Source organism: Populus trichocarpa, chromosome 13 (assembly GCF_000002775.5).
Source record: "Populus trichocarpa isolate Nisqually-1 chromosome 13, P.trichocarpa_v4.1, whole genome shotgun sequence".
Taxonomy (NCBI): domain Eukaryota; kingdom Viridiplantae; phylum Streptophyta; class Magnoliopsida; order Malpighiales; family Salicaceae; genus Populus; species Populus trichocarpa.
Window position 1 is genome coordinate 11,081,530 of NC_037297.2, and position 25,025 is coordinate 11,106,554.

At 33.6% G+C, this 25,025-nt stretch overlaps 2 protein-coding genes across 2 annotated transcripts; one reads left to right on the forward strand and one right to left on the reverse strand.

The window, feature by feature from the left end:
- Nucleotides 1–11,452: 11,452 nt before the first annotated feature.
- LOC18104323 (GDSL esterase/lipase At1g33811) lies at nucleotides 11,453–13,323 on the forward strand. Its single transcript, XM_024583498.2, has 5 exons — nucleotides 11,453–11,777; nucleotides 11,908–12,032; nucleotides 12,160–12,408; nucleotides 12,488–12,746; nucleotides 12,846–13,323. Exons 1-5 carry the CDS (start codon nucleotides 11,525–11,527, stop codon nucleotides 13,061–13,063), a joined length of 1,104 nt encoding a protein of 367 aa, XP_024439266.1. The 5' UTR covers nucleotides 11,453–11,524; the 3' UTR covers nucleotides 13,064–13,323.
- A 709-nt stretch (nucleotides 13,324–14,032) lies between these two features.
- LOC18104322 (GDSL esterase/lipase At1g71691) lies at nucleotides 14,033–16,418 on the reverse strand. Its single transcript, XM_006376083.3, has 4 exons — nucleotides 16,069–16,418; nucleotides 15,436–15,557; nucleotides 14,512–15,004; nucleotides 14,033–14,419 (listed from the first exon to the last, which is right to left on the reverse strand). Exons 1-4 carry the CDS (start codon nucleotides 16,337–16,339, stop codon nucleotides 14,184–14,186), a joined length of 1,122 nt encoding a protein of 373 aa, XP_006376145.1. The 5' UTR covers nucleotides 16,340–16,418; the 3' UTR covers nucleotides 14,033–14,183.
- Between the last annotated feature and the right edge of the window lie 8,607 nt (nucleotides 16,419–25,025).

A 25,025-nucleotide genomic window follows, 5' to 3' on the forward strand; every position in this document is an offset into this window, starting at 1 on the left:
TCAAGGAAAAAAAATAAGAAGTTAAAAGAAGAAGGACCGAATCACAAATATAAAAAAACAAAGAAAACCAATCAGCAATTTGTAGGGGAGAGGAGAGAAAAGAATATTTAAAAAGAAATGTTCGCTGACGACAAACCACCCACCCATTGATGACATGCACCACACCAGCTGAAAGAGGACGTGACAATGTATCTAACTACACGAGAGATGGTTAGGTTTATCTAAGGGGAGGCGCCGCATGCACCGCCCAAAATGTGTGAGTGCCTCTCACGTGTTGGTGCGTACAATGCATGCGCTATCAACATTTTGAAATCTAATATTATTTTATTCTAGTAAAATATGATAATTCCCTTGATAAAATATAAAAATAACGACATAACCAACGTGAAAATACATAAATACCACTTGATCGAAAGCTTTGATTGTTTTGACTTAAAAGATATTTTAGTAATCTAAACGTAATCTAAAATAGAAAAAAACCGATAATACCCCTAGATTAAAGGCATATAATTTTTTCTCTCGAAGGAAAATTTAGTATTTTCATTGTTCATATAGAACAAAAGGACCATAATATCCTTTTAAGCAAAGCCATTTGTTATTTGAATGAGCGACAAATTAATAATTTCATTGTTATAGTTCATAGTGAAATGTCTCTAGAGCTACAGTAAAACCACTGTTAAAACCCTCCTTCCTTTTTAGTATATTTTTATATGCTATCCATTTGACCCACTGTTGAATGTAAGATATTTAAAAAAAAAACTTATATAAGCAGCTTTTTTTGATATGTGTTTGTACATAAAAAAATTATAAGTGTAAAAAAAAACCTGAACATACATGTAACCAAATAAATTCAAAACTACGTATGTTAATAAATGAAAAATAAAAGTCATTAATGATAAATAAAAATAAAAATAGAAAAATCAAGAGATATATATAGATAAAGATATTTGACCTCACAACACATGCTTTTGACTGGTTGTGTTTAATGAATCAAATTTTTATTTAATCAAACAAAAAATAAACACACATGAAATTGATTGAATAAAAAAAAAAACAAAATATATTATGTAAGGGTACATATATTAGAAATATTATCGAAAAATAAATATTTTCTATTTATCTAAAACATAAAAATAAAATGTTATAGATGAATTCGAATAATTTGTCAAAAACATTAAATGCATATAAAATAATTAAAAAAACATAATTTAAAAGAGTCTAAATAAACAAAAAAAGAGCGAAAGTATTATTTTACATATAAATTAAAAATTTATTTTGAGAAAAGACATCCAAAAAAGCATAAAGTAAAACAAAATAGAAAAAATAAATAAAATGTTAGGTGTTGCTGGGATTGGCTAGCCAGGAGAGTGCTTGGTCCATTTAGTAAGGGCTCGCATGCTTGGGCCTTTATTTTTTTTATTGGTAGATGGGGCGTAATTTTTTTTGACAAAAATTCAAACGCGTGTCATCTGATTTTACTCAGATTCTTAAACATAAGATCATGCATAATTTTTGAAGAAAAAGAAAAACACACTAAAGAATTCTTGACCAAACTTCAATTTTATTGATTGATGGGAATAATACATCAGGCATAATATTTCTTTATAACATCAAAGTTTACAGGTTTAGGTAGATCTTCTCTGTCCATATTGGTTAAAATTAAGGCTTCTCCCGAAAAAGCCTTTCTCACCACATATGGTCCCTTGTAGTTTGGTGTCCACTTACTCTGATCTTCTCTTGATGCTAGTGAGATCTTCTTCAACATCAGATCTTTTTCTTTAAACACCCTTGGCCTGACCTTTTTGTTGTATACTTTTGCCATTTTACTTTGGTATATCTGTTTGTGGTAAATGGTTGTTAGCCTTTTTTCATTGATCAAGTTTAACTATTTAAATCTTAACCCTACCCACTCTGATTCATTAAGCTCTAGATCTTTCAGAATTCATAGTGATGGAATCTCTATTTCTAAGGGTATAACCACCTCCATCCCATATACTAAAGAATATGGGGTTGTATTTGTGGAAGTTTTGATAGTGGTGCGGTACGCATGAAGTGCGTACGAGAGCATCTCATGCAAATCTTTGTAGGTGACCACTATTTTTTGAATGATTTTCTTGAGATTCTTATTAGCTGCTTCGGCCACTCCATTCATTTTGGTTTGTAAGGGGAAGAGTTGAGATGTTTAATCTTCTATTTGGTGTAGAGTTCCGCAATCAACTTTCCATTGAAATTTTGAGTGTTATCAGTTACCAATCTTGCTAGTAAACCATAAGGATCCTTTTCAATGAATCTCTTGACTACTTTCTATATTACGTGGGCGTAAGAGTTGGCTTCTACCCATTTAGTGAAGCAGTTAATGGCCACCAAAATGAATTTGTTCCCGTTGCTCGCTTTGAGATTGATTGACCCTATGACATCTAAACCCCACATATCAAAAGGCTCAAAGCGAGGTCATATTGAACAGTGGTGCTGAAGGTGCATTAATCTTATCACCATATATTTGACACTTATAGCAACTTTTGACATAATCTGTCTCCGTGGTCAACCAGAAATACCCTGATTTTTGCATTTACCTTGCCATTATATGTCCATTGGCGTGGGTGACACAAATCCCCTTGTGGACCTCCTCCTTCAAGGCTTGCTTAATTTTTCATTCAAACACCTAAGCAGAGAGTCCCGTCAAATGACCTTTTATATAGGATTTTATCGTCCAAGTAAAAGTTCATAGCCATTCTCCTCAAAGTCTTCTCATCTGTCTTAGAAGCCCCTTAAATGTATTCTTGGTGATAGAGAAACCTCTTGATATCACTGTACCATGGTTTCCCATCTAGTGATTCTTTAATTATGCAGCAATGAGCTTAGAGGTTTCTAACTTCGATATCTATTGGTTAGATCCTACACCCAGTAACAACTTGTGTCATTAAAGCCAGGGTTTCCAAGGCATCAACAAATTGATTTTTATCCCTGTTCATGTGGGTGAATTTAATCTCTTTAAATCCATTGGCTAACTTCAAGAGATAGTTTTGATATGGCTTTAACTTTTTATCCTTGGATTGCCATTCCTCTTTTACTTGGAAGATGATCAGTAAGGAATCCCCGAAGACTTTAAGCTTTTTAGCTTTGAGTTCTAAAGCAGCTTCTAGACCGATGATACAGGCCTCATACTCAGCCATGTTATTGGTACATTCGAATTGTAGCTTTACTGAAACAGGGTATTGCTTTTTTTTTTGGGAAAATTATTACTTTTCCAGCCCCATTTCCTGATATGTTTACTACATTATCAAAGTAAAGGGTCCACCAATCACTCTCCCCACTATCATTCTTGTTGACCAGCACATCTTCATTAGGGAGGTCAAAATTTAATGGCTCATAGTCTTCCACAACATGATCTGCGAGATGGTTGGTAATTGCACTCCCTTTTATAGCTTTTCTTGTCATACAAGCAATGTTGTATTCCGCTAACAACATTTGCCACCTTGGTATTCTACTTGACAAGTAAAGCTTTTCATAGATAGATCCTCCTTCGAGATCAACCAAGTTGTGTAGTACAACATATACTTTCTGAGTCTTTTTGTGCTCCACGCCAAAGCACAACATAACCTTTTAATTGTTGTGCACTTGGACTCACAATCATTGAATTTTTTACTCAAGTAGTAAATGGCTTGCTCTTTCCTTCCTGACTAGTCATGTTGACCTAACACACAACCCGTGGCCATTTCTATCATTGTAAAATACTATATCAAAGGCCTTCCTAGTGTTGGAGGTACTAACAATGGTGGATTTTGCAAGTACTTTTTTTTTTTTTATCTTATCAAACAATTCCTGACAATTGTTATCCCATACTCATGGATTTTATTTTCCTATGCAAGCAGAAAATTAGCTCACATGTCACCGTTAGCTGAGATATGAACCGATTTATATAGTTTAGATGCCCAATGATACTTCTTACTTCCTTCTCTGTCTTAGGTGCCAACATTTCCTGGATGGCTTTGGATTTATCTGGATCGACTTCTATTCCTCGACCACTTACTACAAAACCTACCGGTTTTCCTATCTTTACCTTGAACAAACATTTTGCAAGATTCAGTTTCAGCTGGTATTTTCATAGCCTTTCAAATAGTCTCCTCAATACTCGCTCGTGATCTTTTTCTTTCTTTGATTTTGCAAGTATATCATCCACATAAACCTTCACTTCTCGGTGCATCATATCGTGAAATAGAGTGATCATTGCTATTTGATATGTAACCCTTGTATTCTTCAGTCCGAATGACATCACTTTATAGCAGAATGTTCCCCAAGGCGTGACAAATGTGGTCTTCTCTTTGTCTTCTTTTTCCATTTTAATCTAGTTGTAGCCAGGGAATCCATTCATAAATGAATACGTGGCATTCTTTGCACCATTATCAACCAGAATGTCTATGTGAGGTAAAGGAAAGTCGTCCTTTGGGATTACCTTATTCAAGTCTCTATAGTCTACACACATTTAGATCTTGCCATCCTTTTTAGGGACTATGACCACATTAGCTACCTATTAAGGATAAATGACCACATCTAGAAATCCTGCATTCCATTGTTTATATATTTCTGCCTTTACCTTAAGTAGTAAATCTGGGTGTATTCGTTTGTTTTTCTACTTAACTGGTTTACTTTCCTCTACCAAAGGAATCTTGTGTACCTTTATATCAGTATCTAGACCAGACATATCTATATAAGTCCAGGTAAAAATATTTGCATACTTATGTAAGAGAGAGACCAACCTTTTTCTTTCCTTGGCTGTAACAAGAGTGTCAACCTTCAACTCCTTCTTTTCATGCTCAATTCCTAAATTGATAACTTCTAGCTCCTCACTAACAGGTTTCCAAGGTTTCTCAAAGTTTTCTGCTAACCTAGTAAAATCTTTCATATCCTTTTTCTTCCCATTCTTCATCACCCATTACAATAATATTATCAAAGTTTAGCCAATTATTCTTAGTGCAGTGGTTTTGTGAATCGTTGGGACTTTTAGGATTTCTGAAAGTGTAAGGTGTGCTCGTGTAAGTGTGTTGTTTGCGAAGAGACAAAAGGGTGAAGGCACTTTATGGACATAAAAAATGCATGATCTTATTAAAACAAAAGTGCTCATTTAACATAAAAAATCTTGCGGCATCATGAACCAAATTATCGAAAAGACTTGAACAAGTAAAAACAAGGTAAAACAAGTCAGAACATTCAACATGATCAAATAAGAGTAATTACTTTTTGAACACAATAGGAGCAGGCTCCATCTTCCAGTTCTGGTACACCTCTTCTTTAGCCAATCTTCGCACAAAAGCTCTTGTAAAGGGTTTGATAATTGCGTGGATGGAAAGCTATAAGAGAACTTCATCATTTATTCCAACATCTGCTTCCTCTATCTGTCCTTTTTTTTGGCACTCCAGGTTGCTGATGTGAAGATTTGTTATACCAGCTATAATCACCTTTGCAGACCTTGGAAAAGATGCTGAGAGTAGTGAGATGACAAGTTCCTCTTCCTTTGGCTCTTTCCCTTCATTTTTATGCACATTCATCCAATAATGATTTAATTTGATCTTGAATCTGTATTATCTCTTCAGTTTTAAGTATAATAGGGGTGCAATTATGCTCCCCTTATCTCTTCTTCTCCTTCTTTTTTTTCACCCACTATGATTTCAACTCCTGCATCCAAAACAATAATTTATTCTACATGTTGGAGACAAAATTAATTAACATGGTTGCTGGCCCGGGTCATCAACCATGTGGGCTATGGGTTGGACCCATTTAGGCCCAGCCCAGACAGCTATGCCGGGTCTAGCCCATCCAAAAAAAGAATGGTTTGTTGGGCCGTTAGTCGGCCCACCCGACTAAGTTAGGGTGGACCTGTTTTGGCCTAGCCCATATGGCTAGGCCGGGTCCAACCCAATTTATAATTTTTAATACTATAATATTATTAAAATATTAAAAAAAGGAAAATTTCAAACTTTTCAAAGGGTATTTTTTAAAAAAATATTTATGGATCCCTTGTAAGTATTTAACGTGGTTGCTTGCCCAGCCCAACAACCACGTTAATTATTTGTGCTGCATGTAGAATGAATTATTGTTCTGCATGCAACAACCTTGCTGCAAAGAAAGGGATGTAGAAGAAAAAGAAGAAGGGGGAGAAAGTTACTTGGCATAGGGGCTTCAACTACAATGAGGAGGTCTGACTGGTGGCCGAGGAGGCATTAGTGGAGGAAATGGTGGCTGATATTAGTTGTTAGGGAAGGAAAAAGAAGAAACTTGTAGAGGAGAGAGAGAAGCTAGCAGTGGTTGTCTTTGTTGCTGATGAGGTGATAAATTGGAGGAGGAGGTTGTATTGTAGTCGTTCACGGTGGTTCTGAGGTTGTGGTGGCTGAGGAGGTAGTAGAGAGAGAGAGAAAGAAAAGAGAGAACTGATTATGGAGAGAAAAAAACTAGGAAGGGAGGCTAGTTTTTTGTCAACTGTACACCTGATTTTTTGTCACTGTTTTGGTCAAAACACGCTGTTTCATTTAAATGAAGCAGTGCCATTTTGGCTTTTAGGGTTTTAATTTAGGGATTTGGATAAAATTTAATTTGGTCCTCCGACTTTTAATTTCTTTCAATTGCACCCTTAATTGACCCTAAACTTTCAATTTTATGCAATTTTGCCCCTATCGAACTTCAATTCCAACCCCATATTTTAGTGCCTTTTTCACATTAGTCCTTGGTCTTGATTTTATGCATTTTGACCCTTAATTGACCATTAAAATTTCAATTTGTTTTAATTTCACCCCTGATTTCAATCAATTGAGTCCCTATAGTTCGATGTCTTTTGTAAAATAGTTATTAGTTGCAAATTTCTTCAATTCAACTCCTAATTGACCCTAAAACTTTGATTTTCTTGCAATTTTACCCCTAATTTGAACTTGTTGACTATGTAAAAATTAAGTTTGGTCTTCTAAATTCCAATCTTCTCAATTAAGCCCAAATTAGGCTCTCAAACTTAATGTTTCACCAATTAAGCCCCTCAAAAAAATAATTTGACTCATTTAAAGTACAATTAAGTCCTTGCACCTAATTAAATCCTTTAATTGGACTCAAATTAATTCTTAAACATAATTAAATGTTAATTTGGCCCATAATTAAATCAAATTGACCTATTAAAAATCCAATTATGTTCTTAGACTTAATTTTTATGCACATTCATCCAATAATGATTTAATTTGATCTTGAATCTGTATTATCTCTTCAGTTTTAAGTATAATAGGGGTGCAATTATGCTCCCCTTATCTCTTCTTCTCCTTCTTTTTTTTCACCCACTATGATTTCAACTCCTGCATCCAAAACAATAATTTATTCTACATGTTGGAGACAAAATTAATTAACATGTTTGCTGGCCCGGGCCATCAACCATGTGGGCTGTGGGTTGGACCCATTTAGGCCCAGCCCAGACAGCTATGCCGAGTCTAGCCCATCCAAAAAAAGAATGGTTTGTTGGGTCGCTAGTCGGCCCACCCGACTAAGTTAGGGTGGAACTGTTTTGGCCTAGCCCATATGGCTAGGCCGGGTCCAACCCAATTTATAATTTTTAATACTATAATAATATTAAAAAAAAGGAAAATTTCAAACTTTTCAAAGGGTATTTTTTTAAAAAATATTTATGGGCCCCTTGTAAGTTTTTCCAATAATTTTGCATAATATCTGGTTGTAGACTTACACTGTAAGATACAGACTCGATATTAAAAATGCCTAATTTCCTCCAAAACTTAAAAAAAATAAAAAATTTTCATTTAATTTTTTTTTGTTTTTGTGCATACGGCCAAATCCTAAAAGTTTTCCAATCATATTTTCATAAAAAACAAAAAATCACATTTTTACCATGTTTTAAAAATACAAAAATAAATATCGTAACCAATTTATAATTATCCATTAGGATTTGACCTAAATACAAAAAATACAAATTATTCTGTGCAAAATGTTAGGAATTAGTTATATTTAAGAAATAAATGCAATTTTAAAATTTGGGCGTTAGAACAGCTAGGCTTTTACCCAATAAGGTAGAGACTTCCTTACGAAGAGAGATTTACCTTGAACCTTAGACAAGACCAATGGATAGAAATGCGACTTAGAATAACAATCAAATAACAGTGCAACTTATCTTAGGTAGGGTGCACTGGGGTGATGCGTCTTCTCCTTGCAGAACCAATCCCTTACCCCGACTCTCGCAGACCATAGGTTTTCTAGTTACTAAAATACTAGGTGGTGACTCTTGAACTCATAATCATAATTTTATAATTACCCTCAAGCCTTTTTCCCAACACACTTCTCAGAAGACAGACCCGCCGTCGCACATGCCCCGTGACAACATGCAAACTCATCAATAAATACATAAAGTCCATTATTTATAGCCTCCTCAAATGAAACATTTCAACCTCAATTTAAATAACCAACCCATCCTATGACAACTTGTTTAAAATATGGCATTCATAAGCCTAAAGTCTTGATAGCTACAAAACATCTAATTGTAGAATGTCACTCCTCTTTATTAACTACTACAACAAATCATATTTGTTACTCCTAATTAGTTAAATATCTTCATTGGTAAACAAAAATGTTGGAAAGTTTAATGCTTTGATTTGAAATGGCATGTTGTCCATGGTTCCACCTATATCATATCTTAATGTTATTGGTTGCAAATAGATATTTAAGACCAAACATCATTCAGATGGGACTATTAATAGGCATAAAGCTCACCTTGTTATAAAGGAATTTCATCAGCAACAAGGCATTCATTTTGGAGAAACCTCCGATCCTATTGTCAATCTCTAACTATTTTTTTGATATATACAGAGTAAATGTATATTTTTAATTCTCCATAGTGATGATATTTTCATTTTTGGTAGTGATACAAAGGGTATTGAGAGTCTTATTTAGTACTTATCATCTCATTTTGATATAACGGATCTTGGTTCCTTAATTTTTTCATGGGAATGGATTTTTATTATGACTCTCAATCCATCACTATCACTCAAACAAAGTATGATATGGAGATTTCAGAGCGTTATTTTATGATTAGTGCTAAACCAGTTTTCATATCAGTGGCATGTGGCTCTAAAATGTCCAAAGTTTATGGTGATTCTCTTAATGATGCTACATCATATCATAATATTATTGGAGCATTACAATAACTCACCATGACAAGACCATATTTATCCTATGCTGTAAATCAAGTCTACCAATACATGCATTCTCCCACAATAGTACACTTTGAGGCTGTCAAACGGATATCACATTATCTTAAAGGTATTGTTGGCTATGGTATCACTTTTCTCCTAGTATCTTCTTTCTCTCTTAATGTATTCTTTGATTCAGATTGAGATGGATTACTAGATAATCATCGTTTAACAACAACTGGTTGTTTATTTCTTGGTCTTAACCTCATATCATGATGCTCTAAAAAACAATTAATAATTTCACGCTCCACCATTGAAATTGAATATCGGGCACTTATTGTTACAATAAATTTATATTGGATACAATCTTTAATTTGTGATCTAAGTATGTTCTTGGCTAATACTCCCATCTTGTTTCGTGATAATATCAGCACTACTTATCTTGTTCTCAATCCAATACTGCATACACACACAAAACACATAGAAGTTGATTACCATTTTATATGAGAACATAAAACACACAAGGAGCTCTTCATGTTCAATTTATTGGAAGTGACAATAGATGGATTTACTAAAGTCTTGTCCTCATCTCGATTTTTAAGGTTTTGAAACAAACTCAACACATCTCTCTACCGATTGAGTATGAGGGAGGGTGTAAGAAATATCACTCCCACATATGCAGTCAAGAAAATTGTGCCAATAATAGAAATATTCAAGCAAGGAAAGGAACATCTCATGATCCCTTTATAGCTGCAAAACAATCCCATGACAATTGCAAAATGCTTCCTTGACTAGAGCTATTGGATCTTATCTTGTGATCATTCTTGCAATTCATTGTGATTATTTACTTCCATGTATATCTATACAAATCTTATATAATAAAGCTGCTGACCACAATTGGTTCAAGTAGAAATGTCCACTTCATATCTTGTTTCTTCAATGACTAAGGTGCCGTTTGGTATTGTGGCTACGGGTGAGGTTCACCCGCAGCTACAAATATTGTTGTTTGGTATTGCAACAAAAGCAATTTCTTACTCGTAGGACCCACCATCAATTGTGGTTGTGCCACAGGTTTACAAGAAGCAGCTCTTTGCTGCTTCTTGTGTGAAGAAAACCCATGAACAATGGAGCCATGCTCCACTGTTCCGGCTGGACCGGATCCGGTTCAAAGCTAAAAATGCATTGAACCGGGTTCGACCCAGCAAAATAAAAAAAAATTTATTTTTAATTATGTTTTATTCAAAAAACTAGTGTTAAATATTATTCAATGACAATACATAAATTAGACGGAGATCGCTTGATGACGTAGCATTTGCAGAATTTGATCGCAATCCTAATTTTGTTCATGATTATATTTTACCTGATGTTGTTGCGCTCTTAAGAAATTTATGAAAACTATAGTCCTTGTCGGATGTATTTTATACGTGATGGAATTATAGATAGTTTAATGGAACAATAAAAAATATTTTATATAAAATATTATTTATTTTATGATGTAATAGAAATAGTTAAATCTATAATATTTAAATTAAAAACCATCAATATTAATATATATATATTTTAAATTATTTTATAACCTCAATTTCAAAAGCATTCTTAACTAAATACATTAAACTACTCAACCTTAATTTCAACCACAGTTTTAACCAAACATATATTTTTCCAAATCAACCTCAACTAAAAGTAATTTTTACAAAACAACTTTTTTCAAACAACAACCACAACAGCTACCGTAATACCAAACACACATGTCACGAGTACGTACCACTGTTTTTTCTTTTTCAAGTCATGTATTATGAGTTAGCTTTCATATAACTTCAAGTTTGTTTGGCATTTTTTCTATATGATCTCAGTAAAACCATCTATAGTCAACGATCTATTTTACATTCTAGCCTTGCCTAGCCTTGCCTTGGCATTGCTATTTTGGTTATTTTTGGTACAATATTACGAGTAATTGCCAATAAGTACATGTATTTTCTCATAAACTGTTGACCAACACATCCATGTATGTTTTTAATTCTACTTGACTGCTTACACCTATATAACAATGTAGTTGACAGTTGCAAGTATGTTGTAGCCTTGATAGATCACGAGATTCATCTCCCCTGTCACCGCAACTTCTCATTGGTTCATACTTTAACAATTAACACATGACTACAACTAAAAGTTCTTCCAATTGCTTTTGTATGATCTATTTTATCTCATATGATATGCTATGTCGAATAGCTTAAAGCAACAGCACCTGTGATTCCAATAATAGCGAATTCGAATCCGAACCCATCTTGGTGGACTATAAATTGAGCACCATCACCATGAGGATACGTACCTTCATATCATAATCAAGCATAAGGGGAAACATGAGGAGTTTCAGTACAGATTTGGTTTTGTCAGTCACTTTAATATTAGTGTTGTTAGCCACTCGAGCTTGTGCACAGCCACAGCAAGGCCAAGTACCTTGTTTTTTCATTTTTGGGGACTCATTGGTAGATAATGGAAACAACAACAGGTTGCTTACACTTTCTAGGGCCAATTACAGGCCTTATGGCATTGATTTTCCGCAGGGTGTCACTGGTCGATTTACCAATGGTCGAACATATGTCGATGCCTTGGGTAAGTTTCGTTTTATGATATGCACTTGGAATTTTAGAAAAGAATAACAACCATGGAGGTTGCTATATTATGCCCACAGCGTGAAAATGTATATATATCTAACTTAACTATATTGCATGTATTTTTGCAGCTCAACTTTTTGGGTTTCGAAATTACATCCCACCCTATGCGAGAACCAGGGGCCCAGCGCTATTAAGGGGAGTGAATTATGCATCTGGAGCGGCTGGCATCAGAGATGAAACTGGAAACAATCTGGTACTTGGCCACATTCTTACCATTAATCTCTTGATGCATATGCAAGATGGAGCATAATTTGACAATATGATTAGTAAATAAGATTGAATAAAAAGAGCTCAGTAACCTTATGTGCATGTTTTGATAGGGGGGTCACACCTCAATGAACCAGCAAGTAGCCAACTTTGGCATGACAGTGGAACAAATGAGGAGATATTTCAGAGGAGATAACAATGCACTCACTAGCTATTTAAGCAAATGCATCTTCTATTCTGGGATGGGAAGTAATGATTATCTCAACAACTATTTCATGTCCGACTTCTACTCAACTAGCCATGATTTCACTTCAAAAGCTTTTGCGGCTGTACTTCTTCAGGATTACACTCGTCAGTTGACCGTAAGTAGATAGATTATCAATTTTTTTTTTCAAAATATTTTTCTCCGAGAGAATGAACATGTTCTCCTTCGAATCTCAGCAACTATATGCCTTGGGAGCTCGGAAGGTGATTGTAACTGCAATTGGCCAAATTGGCTGCATTCCATATGAGCTCGCCAGGTATAATGGTACCAACAGCCGCTGCAATGAGAAAATCAACAATGCTATTTCTTTATTCAACTCAGGGCTCCTCAAGCTAGTTCAAAATTTCAACAATGGCCGATTGCCTGGAGCCAAGTTTGTTTACCTCGATTCGTATAAAAGCTCTAATGATCTGTCTCTCAATGGAACCTCCTTTGGTAATTATTACTTGCACGTTAATTTGTCATAGAAACCTCAAAATCCTGCTCAATTATCCTACAAGTATGCATGTTTTGAATTGTGAGAATGATATACAGGATTTGAAGTAATAGACAAGGGATGTTGTGGAGTGGGGAAGAACAATGGGCAGATAACATGTCTTCCTCTTCAACAGATATGCCAGGATCGCAGTAAATACTTATACTGGGATGCCTTTCACCCGACAGAAGTGGCAAACATCTTACTCGCTAAAGTAACATATAATTCACAGACTTACACTTATCCAATGAGTATACAACAATTGACAATGCTATGAGAGAGGGATCAAATTCAACTCTTTATGCCCGTCTTCCTGTAATAGCACTACATATGTTTGGTTGGTTTTTAGTATCTTGTTCGAAGCTATTGAGTTAATGCTTAATGTTAATGTGTGGAAGATGGTGTAATTGTTTCCTTGTTTCTTAACACCAATTCAGTGCTACCACCTTCCATTCCTTCTGTAATAAATGTGGTGAGATTGAGATAATAAAAGCAATTGAAAATTTCCTACTGCTTCATTATAGCAACGGAAACACGTTTTCGGGAATCCAAGGCAAGTATCTTTCCTTTCAAGGCTGAGTTTCCTTGAAACAAAGTCTCCAAACATGGTCCCCAAGAATCGCCAAAACTAATGCGTCTCTAGAAGTTCAAGTCTCATTGTAGCAGAGAAAAGTTTTTAAATGTGCAAGGAAAAACAAAATGAAAAACAGCTAGGCCTCTTATTTTGGACACGGGAAAAGGAGTCAGTGTGTTAGCTGGGTTCCTATTTGATTGATCAAATACAAGATGTCTTGTAGTGAACACTTGCTGCAATTAGTCACCGCAGTTGGAAGTTAGACGTCTAGGGTCAGGATACGATTTGGGGTGGGGCACCAGTTTTGAGCTCGAGGGAGCATAGTTCCACTGCGTGTCAGAGCACATAGCAATACCAGTGATCAGCTTACAATGCTTGCACATTTTGATTGAAGATATTGATTTTAGAATTTAAGACTCACCATACACAATACACTGGTGAAACTACTGCAAACATAATTGTAGACAGAAAAATTAAAAAAGGCAACATTTCTGTTGAAATTATTTCAACTGCATTAAATACTGCTCAGTATCAAGAACTAGACTGCGGGGCAGCCTGTTCGTTCTGCTTTCTTTCTCACTTATTCCGAAACATAGACAATCACACCAAAAGAGCAATGTATCCAAGATAGAGAGGTTTTTTTTGTTTTTTTTTTGAAAGGGATAGGGAACAAAACCAAATCAAAGTAGTTGCATTAATGGTAGCAATTAGAACATGCACATGCACAACAGTTCCTTGCTTTTAAATACAAAATAAACAACGACTCTCATAGATCAGTGATGAAATAAAAATTATGATGGCATGAATGAAACAAGGATTCCTGTTAATTGGATTCCATTTCAAGATTGGCAAGCTGCTCTATGTTCATAGGATAGACCTTGCTCAAGTCCCCATTGAAGGCCTTTCTTCCCATCAAAACATTCACAGCTTCTGTTGGGTGGAATGCATCCCAGAACACATACTGTTCTCTGTTAGGACAAGGTGTTTGGAATGGAAGACATGTAATTTGACCTCTATTTCTCCCAATGCCGCAGCATCCACGGTTTATAACACTAAATCCTACAAAGAAATATCAGCGAAAATTAAAAAAAAAAAAAAAAAACTACTCAAGATACAATACACACAATTTATTAGAGCCAAGAGGCACATACCATATGCTGGGGAGTTGGTGAGGATTTCCCGGAACATATGAGCAACATCAATAAAAATGAATTTTGCTCCTGGCAACTGATTGGCATTGAAGTTTTTGAGCATAGCCTTCACATTTTCATTGAAAGGTTGAACTAGCTTGTTAACTGAATCAGAGCAGTTTCCTGCAGGGCTCTGGGCCAAGATGCTAGGAATACACCCCATCACTCCTAACCCTGCAATAACAAATTTACGTGCTCCAAGATTGTAAAGTTTAGTTAGTTGCCGGCTATATTCTTGAGTCAAGAGATCTGCAAATTGTCTGCCATTATACCGATTCCTCGTTGGATAGTTAGGCATGAGATAGTTATTAAGGTAGTCATTGCTGCCCATCCCTACAAAAAATAAGCTCCGTCCAACTTGCCTAGCTACATCATCTGCTCCAAGTGTATCTGTAATCTGATCGAGCGTGTTCTGAAAATTCCTTATCTGTTCATCAAATGGTATGCGACCAACCTGATCAAAACAATAATACATCCAAAAAAATTAGTCCATGTTATATCAATACCAGTATGCAGGTTTAATTTGGTCATGTGTGATGGCCAACCAAACATCTACTTGATTATATTCTATTCCTGTGAATACGAAAGGGTCATTTAATGTCTGCCACAGACACTGTAAATTGCTTGGTTCGTAGGCAACGTAGAATTATATTGCATTCAATACAGAAACTGTAAATACACAAGAAGGTGCCAGAATAACTAGATCAATGGTCCAAGTATAATGAACCATGTAAAGAAATCCAATAGGTTTGAAAAACATAAAATTGGTATCAAATGACCCCCTCGAAAAATGATTCAGCAACCATGCTTGCATATCTTTAAGGCTTCATTAATATGTGTGATGATGCATACTACTTAATTCTGTATGTATGTGGATATGCTTACAAAGTTTCTGCCTGTGACATCAAGGATTCCGGCAGCTGCAGAGGCATAGTTGATACCATTAAGCACTTGATCTCCTGATGCCTCAGAGTAAGCAGGAATCAGAGGAAGTCCTAGTTGTTCAGCTGCGGAAGAAAATGGACAAAAGCAAAATTTGGTAATCACAAACAGGAGATCAAAACAGGACTGCATTATGGTGTCATCATACTGTTGGTCAAATGCCTTGTATTAACAATCACAAATGTGTGTGCTTAGCCAACTTCATAGAGCATGCTGCATTGCAATATTTGTAATTATCATTTGGAGAATGAAAAAAATGACTTTTCCTTTCAAGAAACCAAAGAAAAAAGTAAATGAAAGGTGTAAAAACCGACCCTAATAATATGGAAAAGAATGTGCTAAACATCAAACTACTGTCTCCATATTCCAAGTGGTTTAATTTAAGTACAAAAAATATAGAGGTCTGTCTCCTATAAACAATTTTTCGTCTGACTATCAAAGAAGATGAAAGAAAGGAAACAATGGCCATGAAGAAAAATATATTTTATGTCTGCATGGCATCCTGAACTCAAATACTACATGAAAGCTTAACATAAAAGCAAGGAAAGCCAAAGAAGAGGGCAGTGAGAGGTTTACCAATTTCATCAACCATGGTGTAACCATTGGAGAAACGACCAGTAGGACCACCATTGAAGTCAATACCATAAGGGAAATAGTTGGCCTTGGCAAAAGAAGGAAGGTTATTGTTATTGCCATTGTCAATGAGTGAGTCTCCAAATATAAACATAGCAGGCACCATCTCCCTTCTCCTTCCTACTTGTGATCCAAACGGATCCACATTTTGGCCTAAACCTACACCCAGCACGAAGAAAATCACCAGCATGCAAGGCAGCTTGAAGGTAGCCATCTTGAGCTGAAGAGAGGAAGTAAGACAGTAGGAGTGATAATTGAAGAGTTGTAAAGTAAGAGTTGAGATCTCTGTAATCGTGAAAGGAGCTTTAATACAGGATGTAAGGTGGGTAGTTCAGAACTAGTAAATGTAGTCATCTGTTTTCTCCATTGCAGTAATTACTAATTACTCTCTGGTATGTGCATGGCCCCCAAATACATGCAGGCATTTTCACACTTGTGCATCTTGGTCCCTTCTTTTTCCCTTCTGAAAAAAAGAAACTTGGAAAAAAACCTTCAAATTTATTGATTCAAATATCACCAATGTAAACTCCAAATCTTGTTTTTCCTTGGAATTCGAATTGTATCTTCTTAACCTAAAACGCCAAGGGTGGCAATATCTGGGGAAAACAATGCTAATAGGGGTGGCATTAAGCCATTAACAAAGAAAGAGCATGCTGCCCCCCTAAACAACCAAGCCAACCACTCATGTTATTGAAGGAAGGCCTTGAAATCTCATTATACAAATATCATGAAAGTTTCATGACTCGAAGCTTTTGGAATAAATGCGTTTTTGTCCATGCATTAGTACAGTAGGTGATAATTTCTTCCCAAACAAAAATGTTGCAGCGAGCATTTTATTAAAAAATAATATAAATTATATTTTAAGATCTAACAGTTTAAATTATTAATTTAAGATGATTTTTTTCATGATATCAGAGTTTTGATGACCAAGCAGTTACGAGTTCAAGTCTCACCATTTCTATTTATTTAATAAAAATTAAGCACAAGATAATATGAATTTGTGCAAATTTCAAGTTCAAAGAGCTTTCGCCTGAAAGGATGTGTTAGAAAATAATATAAATCATATTTTAAAACCTCACCTAACAGTTTAAATTATTGAATTGAAATGATTCTTTTACACACTTAAACTCCCTGATAAAGAAAGAAATGTTATACGTACTAAAATCATACCTTTGGAACTAACAATCTTATGCCCCCCTTTGCTTTCATACATCAGCTTTGAAGCTCCCACTTTCCAATTTAGGCATTAATGTCGAACAATACTGATTATATTGCATTAAGCAAGGTTTTTTTGGATACTATATAATTTGGTTTGCTTTCAAGTACTCAAATGGAAGCTCGAATCTGACAACACAAGCGGCTCTGCAGGATTTAATTGAGGCATGCAAATTACCAGAGACCGATAATTGATTATGGTCCCCATGTCTACTAACTGCGCAATAATTAATTTATTTATAGTTTTAACTTTGCATTCTACACTTAATTTGATGTACCTTAATTACAATGTCATATACTTTTTTTTTTATTATAAAAAGATATTCGAACTCGAAATTTCTTGAAACACGAAGAACATTAATGCATGTAGCTCCATGATATATATTTTAAGTTCACAATAATCCTTAACAAGTAGATTTTGGACACTCGATAGCTAGACAAACCCTTTAATTATTTTTATAATCCACATTTGCTTGATGATTCTATAGTAAGCTATCTATAGGGCGGGAAAATTAACCGAATTATCCAAAATATTGATAAAAATAGATCCGAAATTAACTAATGGTTTTTCAAGTTTTTTTCCGGATAATTTCAATTTGAAAATTTTAAAAAAAATTCACTTAGCACAATTCGGTTTAAGTTTAAAAAAAAAAAAAAACCAAAATGAAAAAACACATTATAAACTAAAGGTTTATTAAATCAAAGCCTATGAAAAAACAATCCAACTAACTAAAAAGTATACTAATTAAACTGAACTTATTTGATTTTAAAAATATAAAATCGAATTCCAATCTTACCACTTTGGTTCAGTTATTCAATTCAGAATTTTAAAAAACAATTCGGCTTGATTGGATCTTTTGGTCCAAACCGAGCCATTTGAACCGGTAAGCTATCAAAAACCTGATTTTGGAGATTTCACAACTTGATGGGCGAAGAAAGCTAGCATTAGTAAACTAAGCAAAAAGTTGCAGGCAAGTCTTGATCGAAGGCAATCATGTTTCATTTTGGTAACACCTCGAATACACACGGATAAAAGAATCAGAAGGTCCAAGTCATTTTAATTCTTGTAAAAGGGAAAAAAAAGAAATAAAGTCAGTTTATAATCGATGGGTGGAAATGGTTGGGAACTTTATCTACTCCTTGGAATTGTATACAAGATCCTCTTGGGGTTGAGAAGAAAAGGAATTCCTTCCCAATATCACTCAGACAAGGATTTACTGTGCAACAAAAGTCAACTCCTTAAAATAAAAAAAAAGGGCTGAGCTAGCTAGTAAGGTAATAATAATACTAGTTATGTCTTAAAAATCAGAGAGGTATTCTTAGAGCAAGATGGCATTTGCATGTGAAAGGAAACTGAAGGGGTCCTGTCAGACCCCAGACAGACAGATGCTCATTCAATTCCTCTTCTGTAGTTTCAACTTTCAACTTTCCCTCTGTCGATATTGGTATTCCCTAGATAACCATTAGTTGACTCATTAAACCACATTTGCTTTTTTGGTGGACAATGAATACTTCTTTTTGGTTCTTATGCTACAATAATGTTTCATTGTGAAATAGTTAGGGTTTAAGCTGCAAACACAGTCACTGAAAAGAGTACTCTATGGGATGAACTTACAATCTTGAAGTCTTCTTTTGATGTACCCGTGTTAGGAGATTTCAATGAAACTTTACGTGCTTGTAAAAGAAGAAGTGGATATCTTAATTTGAATGACTCTAAGGCTATACTTGGTTTCATGGAAGATCTATGAGTTATATTGATCGAACCTTTGCATCTCTGAATTGTCATCTTCAATTCCCCTCCATGTTCTTAACTTGCCACCCTAGAGGTTTTATCTGATCATTGCCAGTTAGTTCTAGGATCATCAGCTCAGAATTGGGGTTGGAGACCTTTCCGCTTCATCAATTGTTGGGTCAATGCTACTCAAAGCGTCCTAGCAATTTCAACCTGGTCAGGAAACTTAGTTATTTGGCAAATAAATTTCAGAGATGGAATCATTTAGAAGAGGAAGGGGAGTTTAAACAACTATCTATAGCCGAGAGGACTAAATTGAGTAATCTGATAGCATAGCATTGGGAAGTCAGTAAATATATGGAAGCTATTAATTTGGAGACGAAAGTCCAGACAAAATCAGTGCAAGTTAAGAGAAAAAAAATATAGATTTTTCCATTTTATCGCAATTGTTTGATAATCTTTTTTTTTTTTTCCATACTCATTCAACCATTCCATCTTGTCACACTTTATATAACGAGCGAGCCTATAAGAACAAAAATTTATTTGAGAATGGGATAAAAATAGAAAGAAAAGTCACCAACTAGTATTATAGTTACTACAAAAACCTAACAAGTCAATGTATATTTATTGTAAGAGTTTGGTTATGCTTAAGAAAAGATATTATCACCCTAAAACGTCCTATCTAAAATAAATTGCATTGCTAATCTTCTCTTTTATTCCTAATAGTTTGTTAAGTCTAATCTACTAGTTATAATGAGTCTAGCTATTGCTTTTAGTTAAATCCTATTTGGTTGGTTTATTCATAGCCATTCTAAAGTCTAGTTTATTTCTTCCACTCTTAGTTTTACCCTTTGGATAACACTCAGTGAATCGATAATTCTAAGGTTGGTAACTTCAAATCATAACCTATGACTAATTTTCAATCAAGTCATATTAATGAATGATCCATGAGCTTATATTGAGCTCATGAAACCCGACCCAAATCCTAGAAAAGGTTCATGGAAGGTTCCTCAATGAAGTTCACTTATCCTATATAGCACTTGAGTTCATTCGCAATATTTATTAAATAAAAACTTAATAGTCCCAATTCATACTCAAATGTGATTGATGAATATTATACTCAAAAGTTTTTTAATACTCATAATTTCATTATCGGTGAATACTAGACTGAAAATTTAATACTCTCAATTTTTGTCACTGATGAATATTAAACTGAAAGTTTTGTTGTTTAAAAAATAAAGATGATGCAATACTTCTTTTAATATCTAAGACAACCTTAAATACTAAGAGTAAATAACAAAACAATTGTTTTTTTCTTGACACAATTTTTATGAAAACAAAGATGGGTTTCAAAAGGCTTGGAATGTCGGTCTAATAAGCCTTTTAATGTGGGTTGTAACCTTAATGAGACTTATTAAAAAGTTATAAACCCCAACAAGGATGCATGTATGAATTAACATTGATTTTATATTATTTAAAGCAAAAGACCATGTCAATATATATTATTGAATCAATGTTCATACGTCAAAAAAACAAATATTGTGATGTTAAGGATGATGATTAAATGCCCATGAACATAAAAAAGATCATGATTAAAAATTAAAGGATCCATTCAAATGCATTCAAACACAAATATCAATTTCATAAATATTATTCAATCTTAAAACCTCATCACAATACATTAAAATCAACAATAATCTCAAAATGCAAGATTAAATTCATTCTAACATAAATATTCATTCAATGATTAGTGCCTAATCAAAACCTTATAAAAAAACACATCAAAATCATCGAATAGACAAAATATTTATTCAATAGATGTTTAGGTTTGAAATAGACTTTTAGAGTGATCAAGGATGACTAGAAGAAGCTGAAACAGTGGTGAAAACATGATGGAAAGAAGAAAATCAATGGTGGCGTGTGGCTAAAACACCCCTAGAGGAGCTGTCATGGTTAACGCGTTGTTTCACATGCCACCAATATTTGACTAGGACATGGATGGCTCTGTAGGATGCGCTAGGCCATCCTCCTTCATGTGATGGCGTTGTAGGCCACCATCTGCTGGTGGGGGAGATTTGATAATGGAAAGCCACGAAAGTCCTTTTTTTTTAAACTTTTAGATCTATTCAAATTGAGATTATAAGATTACGAGGCTTATATGGTCGTGTAATACTTTTTAATAGGAAAACGAATAATGATGAACTCGCTGGTTTGGAGGTCAAATGAGGAAGAAATTAAAAAGAGAAGTTTTTAATGTTGTTCTCTTTCTCTCTTTTATTGAAGATGATGCATTAGCTATTGGTTTCAATTAATTAAGGGATTTGAGTTACAGTGATGGTCTTATAAAAAATAAAGGTTGAAGGTAAGAGAAATCAAAGCAAGAAATTTCAGGTTTAGAGAGAGAAAAACAATATTGGATTTTTTGTGGGAAAAAGGAAGGAAAAAACGAATAATGTTTTTCTAGAGTTTATTTCTTCATATTTTAGCTCCATTCTCATAAAAATATTATGGTGGCTAGGGCTTTGTTGGAAGAGATGATGAATATTGAGTTTTTTGTGGTCAACCCCTTTCTCTATAATTCACTTATTTATTTATAGCCCATAAAATTTGTTATCTTTTTTTTATTTATATGGTCCACAATAACTCAATTTCTTTTTGCTCCCTTATTTTTTTTTATTCTGCACTTTAGCCCTTTTTTCATTTTGCTCTATTTTGATTTTTGATTTTCACATTTTCTTTGTATTTTGTTTTTTTTTAAATAACATTAACGTTGACTTAATAAGAAAAGTAATTAAGAAATACATAATGGACTTGAATGTATCAAAAACATATTTGATTGAATATGATTTTTTTAATGATGTCAACAAGAGAAAAATAATTTAAAATTTTAAATAAGGTGTGCAAATGGTCGAAATGTATCAAAAACATATTTTTTGAATTGTTTTGCTATCTTTGGATTTTAGAAAAATATTTTTAAAATGAGGGTAAAAAATTAGGTTATGACATAACTTATATGGCCTATGGTGTTTTGAATTAGGAAGATTTAATTTTCAACTAAAGTAGTGCTAGCTATATTGGCACAACTTCCCATATTAATAATCATGCTATATACAATGTTATTGATGTGGCATCCTTGTATGAAATATGTTTTTCTTTTACTTCTCTAACTCATTCTCCTTGATTTGAGCACTCAATGAATGCCTAACAAAAAACAACTCACCCTTAACTAGATACTCTACTCAATCATTACCAACATCCTTCAAATGGCGGCATTTGATCATCGTCATTATCACATTAAGTTTTCATTTCCTCGTTATCATGCATAATCATAACTTTTTTTTTTTTAGATATTAAGAAGCTATTTATCCTATCCTAAAACATCAAAAATATTTTATATCATGATTATGAGGTGGTTGGTGATCAGAGTTACATCTAATATTAGTGGAGACATTTTTCTTGCCCTTCGGTGTTTTAGAGTTACTCTTTTGGGTAGTCCTATCATCCTTCTTTTAATATAGACTCTATGATGAAAACAAACCAGAATTTAGCTTAACTTTGAATTTCCCTTCCTCTTGAGTTATCATTCTGCATTCATAGCCATATGTATCATGTCTTCTAATTCTATATAATGTTGTAATTCCATGACATTTGTTATCTCTTGGTTCAAACCATTCAAAAATCTTGTTATGGTAATTACCTTATCCATCTTTTTTCTATATTTTACTGAATCATAGCTACCATTATTTTTTTTATTGTAATCCTTCATGCTCTTAAAACCTTGATAAGGCTTTGAAACTTATGATATAACTCCTTATAGTAATGGCTAAGGACAATTTTTTTTCTTATAACAACATTCATTTCATCCCAAGTCTCAATAGACCCTTTATGATTTCTCTTTCTATTTAACACAAGATAATTCCACCAAATAACTTCATAATTAATAAACTCCATCACAAATAACTTAACTTTTTTATCCTCAAAATAGTTATGGCAATCAAAGATCAACTATACTTTCTTCTCTTACTTTAGGTAAGTTTTTGGATAAGTCTTTCATTAGAAAGAATTGTTTGAGAATTAAACCAGAAGAATCTCTATGGGTAATGAGTCTTTATTTTAATAATCCTAAGGTTTTTATCTATACCATCATAATCTCTAAAATCTTTTCTAAACTCTCTGTCTTTCAAATGGTTCGACTAAAACCTCTCATTATTGTTGAATGATGCTTGATCAAATTCATTCGCGTCTTCATCCTCATTCTCAACATCAAACACATCTATAGGTGTAAGAGTATGTCTCTCTTGCCTTTTGGTGTTAGGGACCATTTAGGATTTTCTATCTTGCAAATTAGCAATCATAATATCTTGTATATCTATCTAATCCCTTGTATTATCAAACAACACATTTATATGCTCAAACTACCGTTGCATTGCCTATAACACAAAGAAAGTGTTTTTCTTCTCCTTATTGGGGTGATGATTCACCTTTGTAAAAAACATTTTAAAATCTAAAAAAATAATGTTAGTAATAGACCTCACACACTCCTTTACGTGTTTACACCTATAGATATGTCATGTCACTCGTGTTTCATTCCTAACTTGGCATTTATCGATGTTGTTCTCACACCCTCTTGCCTTTTGCTAGTCTTAACTCCTCTTTTCGATTCTTTAGTGAACTAAACAAAATAAATCAGATCATAGAGTTCAAACCACCAAATTCAAAACAGCAAAGACAAACAAAAAATGAAAAGGAATTTAGGAATAACTCAACAAATCTTAGTTCGATATGGAATTGACTCAAGAAACTCATATTCAATATGGAATAACATAACAAATCTGAATTTTATATGGACTTTTAATTTGATTTTTTAAAAAAATTTGACGGATCACAATCTAGTAGATAATTTGTTTTTTTAATTAGATCATAAATTGGAAAAGTAAAGAAAATCTAATTCAAGAAAAAGATGAATTTGCACTAACTATCTTGAATATGCGCACAAGATGAATCTAAACTTTATATGTGCGATTTTGATGCAAGGAATAAGTAAAAACAAGATCAAAATAGAATTTAAAAATAAAAAAAATTGATTTTAGAGTCAAACTTTGACACCAACTAATGCGAACCCAGTGGACAAAACCATTTAATCCATAATAAAAAATTGAAATACTTACCTATTAACTTTAATAAAAAATCAAAGGTATATGGTTATGAAGCCATAACGATAATCTCATTTATAAGTTCTGAAAAGTTCAACGAAAAACAAAAAGCAAGAATGCTTACATAATTTTTATTAAAAAATAATATGTTTTTCACATCCTGATATAAAAGGTATTTATATGTTTGACTTAAATAAAAATAAATCATAATTAACCATGAGCTGAAAATTAAACTTAAATAACTAACTAAATTAAGAATATGGGTAAAATAAAATACAAAACTCAAGTCTTGTATAAATAAAAGTCCAATTCACATATTCTTAATTAACAAATTTTAAACCTTATTAGAAGGCCTTTCCAATGTCTGCTTGTAACAAAATCTTAATTTTATAGAAAATAATACCTTAACAACTTTTAGATAAATGATAACCTGATTCAACAATTAAATTAAAAATACATTACAAAATAATATATTATTGTTTGAGCGATATTGGACATTATAGTGTGTTAATGGTGGAAAATTATACAATTTGATTTAAATAATGCCTTTCTTAATATTATTTTTATTCTTTTAGGAGCTTTTGAATAGTTGACATTAACTAGGCCTATATATCTATGGTCGATAAGTAGAGTAAAAGGCAAGTGATTCATGACAACATGGAAAAAAGAGAGTATGCAATGCATGTAAAACATCCATCACGGATCCATGACAAAGCCAGCACATAAAAGAGAGAGCAAGACTGCCACTACTTTATCTTTAAATGTGGAAACGTGACTAAAATTATATTTTTAAAATTTTA

Bases quoted from the DNA above. Each gene is read 5' to 3' on its own strand.
- LOC18104322 (XM_006376083.3), bottom strand. From the start codon at position 16,339: ATGGCTACCTTCAAGCTGCCTTGCATGCTGGTGATTTTCTTCGTGCTG. The intron at 15,005-15,435 runs GTAAGCATATCC...TGTTTTGATCAG, and splicing joins ATGTCACAGGCAGAAACTTT to GTTGGTCGCATACCATTTGA. The intron at 14,420-14,511 runs GTATGTGCCTCT...ATTTCTTTGTAG, and splicing joins CACCAACTCCCCAGCATATG to GATTTAGTGTTATAAACCGT.
- LOC18104323 (XM_024583498.2), top strand. From the start codon at position 11,525: ATGAGGAGTTTCAGTACAGATTTGGTTTTGTCAGTCACTTTAATATTA. The intron at 11,778-11,907 runs GTAAGTTTCGTT...GTATTTTTGCAG, and splicing joins AACATATGTCGATGCCTTGG to CTCAACTTTTTGGGTTTCGA. The intron at 12,033-12,159 runs GTACTTGGCCAC...ATGTTTTGATAG, and splicing joins ATGAAACTGGAAACAATCTG to GGGGGTCACACCTCAATGAA.